Source organism: Chiloscyllium plagiosum, unplaced genomic scaffold (assembly GCF_004010195.1).
Source record: "Chiloscyllium plagiosum isolate BGI_BamShark_2017 unplaced genomic scaffold, ASM401019v2 scaf_11838, whole genome shotgun sequence".
Classification (NCBI taxonomy): Eukaryota; Metazoa; Chordata; class Chondrichthyes; order Orectolobiformes; family Hemiscylliidae; genus Chiloscyllium; species Chiloscyllium plagiosum.
Window position 1 is genome coordinate 1,721 of NW_025192937.1, and position 2,089 is coordinate 3,809.

At 48.5% G+C, this 2,089-nt stretch overlaps 1 protein-coding gene across 1 annotated transcript in view; it reads left to right on the forward strand.

Annotated features, from left to right (window-relative positions):
- Window positions 1-1,757, forward strand: part of LOC122545741 (SET and MYND domain-containing protein 4-like) — a 3,471-nt gene extending 1,714 nt beyond the window's left edge. Inside the window, exons 2-4 of the mRNA XM_043684669.1 lie at window positions 405-521; window positions 842-965; window positions 1,357-1,757. Coding sequence (XP_043540604.1) covers window positions 868-965; window positions 1,357-1,525 — 267 coding nt within the window. The 5' untranslated portion in view covers window positions 405-521; window positions 842-867 and the 3' untranslated portion in view covers window positions 1,526-1,757. The remainder of the gene's footprint in view (window positions 1-404; window positions 522-841; window positions 966-1,356) is intronic.
- The last annotated feature ends 332 nt before the right edge of the window (window positions 1,758-2,089 follow it).

Here is a 2,089-nt window from a genome sequence, read left to right on the forward strand (position 1 = left end):
GACCTCTCCGCCCCCACCCCAGTCTGACCTATCACCCTCACCTTGGCCTCTTTCCACCTATCACATTTCCAACGCCCCTCCCCCAAGTCCCTCCTCCCTACCTTTTATCTTAGCCTGCTGGACAAACTTTCCCCATTCCTGAAGAAGGGCTTATGCCCGAAACGTCGATTCTCCTGTTCCCTGGATGCTGCCTGACCTGCTGCGCTTTTCCAGCAACACATTTCCAGCTTTGGACCAGCAGTGACTGACCAACCACCTGAATGCAGTGACCAGGCATTTGGACTGGTGATCGATTACCAGCGAGCAGTTGTTATTTAAGCCAGTGACAATGGAAAGTGGTGAAGCGTGTTTCGTGTGGATTCTGTGATTATGTTGGGTTTTACCAGTTTCCTTTCTTCCCTCAGATAAAGCCTTTCAGTTGCTTTCTGAATGTCAGCAGTTAGCTTGCACCCTCGTGTCTGGCCAACACCCATTGCAAGGAGAAATCGAGGACTGCCTGGCACAGACTTATGCTTCCCAAGGTGAGGGCAATCCCTCTGACTGTTGTGTGAAGCTGGGAAGCACTAGGGCTGGATGGGACGGGGAGGATAGGGGCCTACTTAGGCAGGGATTGTGATGAGGAAGTGTGTTGAACTTGTTGCAGGATAGTGGAGAGTGAGTGTCGGGTGTGGGAGGGGTTTTATTGGAGTGTTATCGGGATAGTGGGGAGAGGGTTGGGGATGTTTGCTGATTCGGGATATTTGGGTCTGTTGGGTGGATGTTTGCTGGACTGAGAGTTCCCGTGTCTGTGCCAGTGATCCTCCCTCAATTTTACTGATTTGGGCTAATTCTGTTTCTGCAGGTGATTGGCTAGCTGCTGCTCGGCACATGAGGAAGAGCAAGGAGTTGGTGCAGATTCAGTATGGAGCCCAGAGTGTGGAACTTGGCAAAGAGCTCTTCAAACTGGCACAGATTCTCTTCAATGGGTAAATCTGGGCACTGAAATAGCTCTCACTGCAGTGTAATGGGCACAGACTGGGGAGGAATGGGCAGCCCAAGAGTAACAGTCACATCCTATCTCCCTCCTGCCACATCCACCTAACACTCATTCATTCTCACTTTTTTACACACATACTCTCACTTGTACACACACAGTCTCAACCTCACTCTCACGCTTACACACGCAGTCTCAAACTCTCAATATCTCTCATATGTGCTTTCACTCACTCTCTTGCTGTTGTGCGCTGTCTCTGTCTCTCGCAGGCACACATCCTCACACCCTCACCCTCGCACTTGGACAATCTTTCAGTCTCGCACTCACTCATACACAAAGACTTTCATCTGCCCGGCCTGACTATTTCTTCCTTTCATTTGTAGACATGTTGTCGATGAAGCATTAAGTGTTACTGAACAGGCTGAGAACCTGCTCTTGTTACACTGTGGGGCTGAACATGAGATGGTGATAGAGTTGAGGGCAATGAAGTCCTGCCTACAGACTCTTCCAAGCCAGTTTGCTCTGTCTCCCAAACTGTATCGCAGAGAGTGACGGGATCCTCGACCAACCAAGCGATGTCTCCACCCAGGCTCAGGATTACAACAAATCCCAGGGAAACACATCAGATACCACTCCGTCAACTTAAGGAGCATTGTTACTGAAACTATACTCGAGAGCTACAGATGGAAATGGCAGTGCTGCCTCCTCACAGTTAGAGTCTGCCAAGTGTTTGTAAAAATACATTGAACTGTTTGAAATTCATTAAATAACTAAGTGTCAGAGATCGCTGAATGATAATCTTCAGATGTACAGTGTGGATGCATTTGTCAGTGAGTGTGTATCAATGGCTTCTCGTACCCCGTGTGTGTGTGTGTGTATAATCTCCTGTTTGTAGTGAATGAAACCATTGAGGAGCAGGTAAGCATGCTGGAACAGATAGAGATTGAGGAAGATGATGTGCTGAAAATTTTGTCAAACATTAAGATTGACAAGTCGCCAGGCCCAGACTAGATTTGTCCTCAGCTGCTTTGGGAAACGAGAAATGCAATTGCTTCGCCACTTGCGAAGATTTTTCCATCCTCTCTCTCCACTGGAGTCGTACCTGAGGACTGGAGC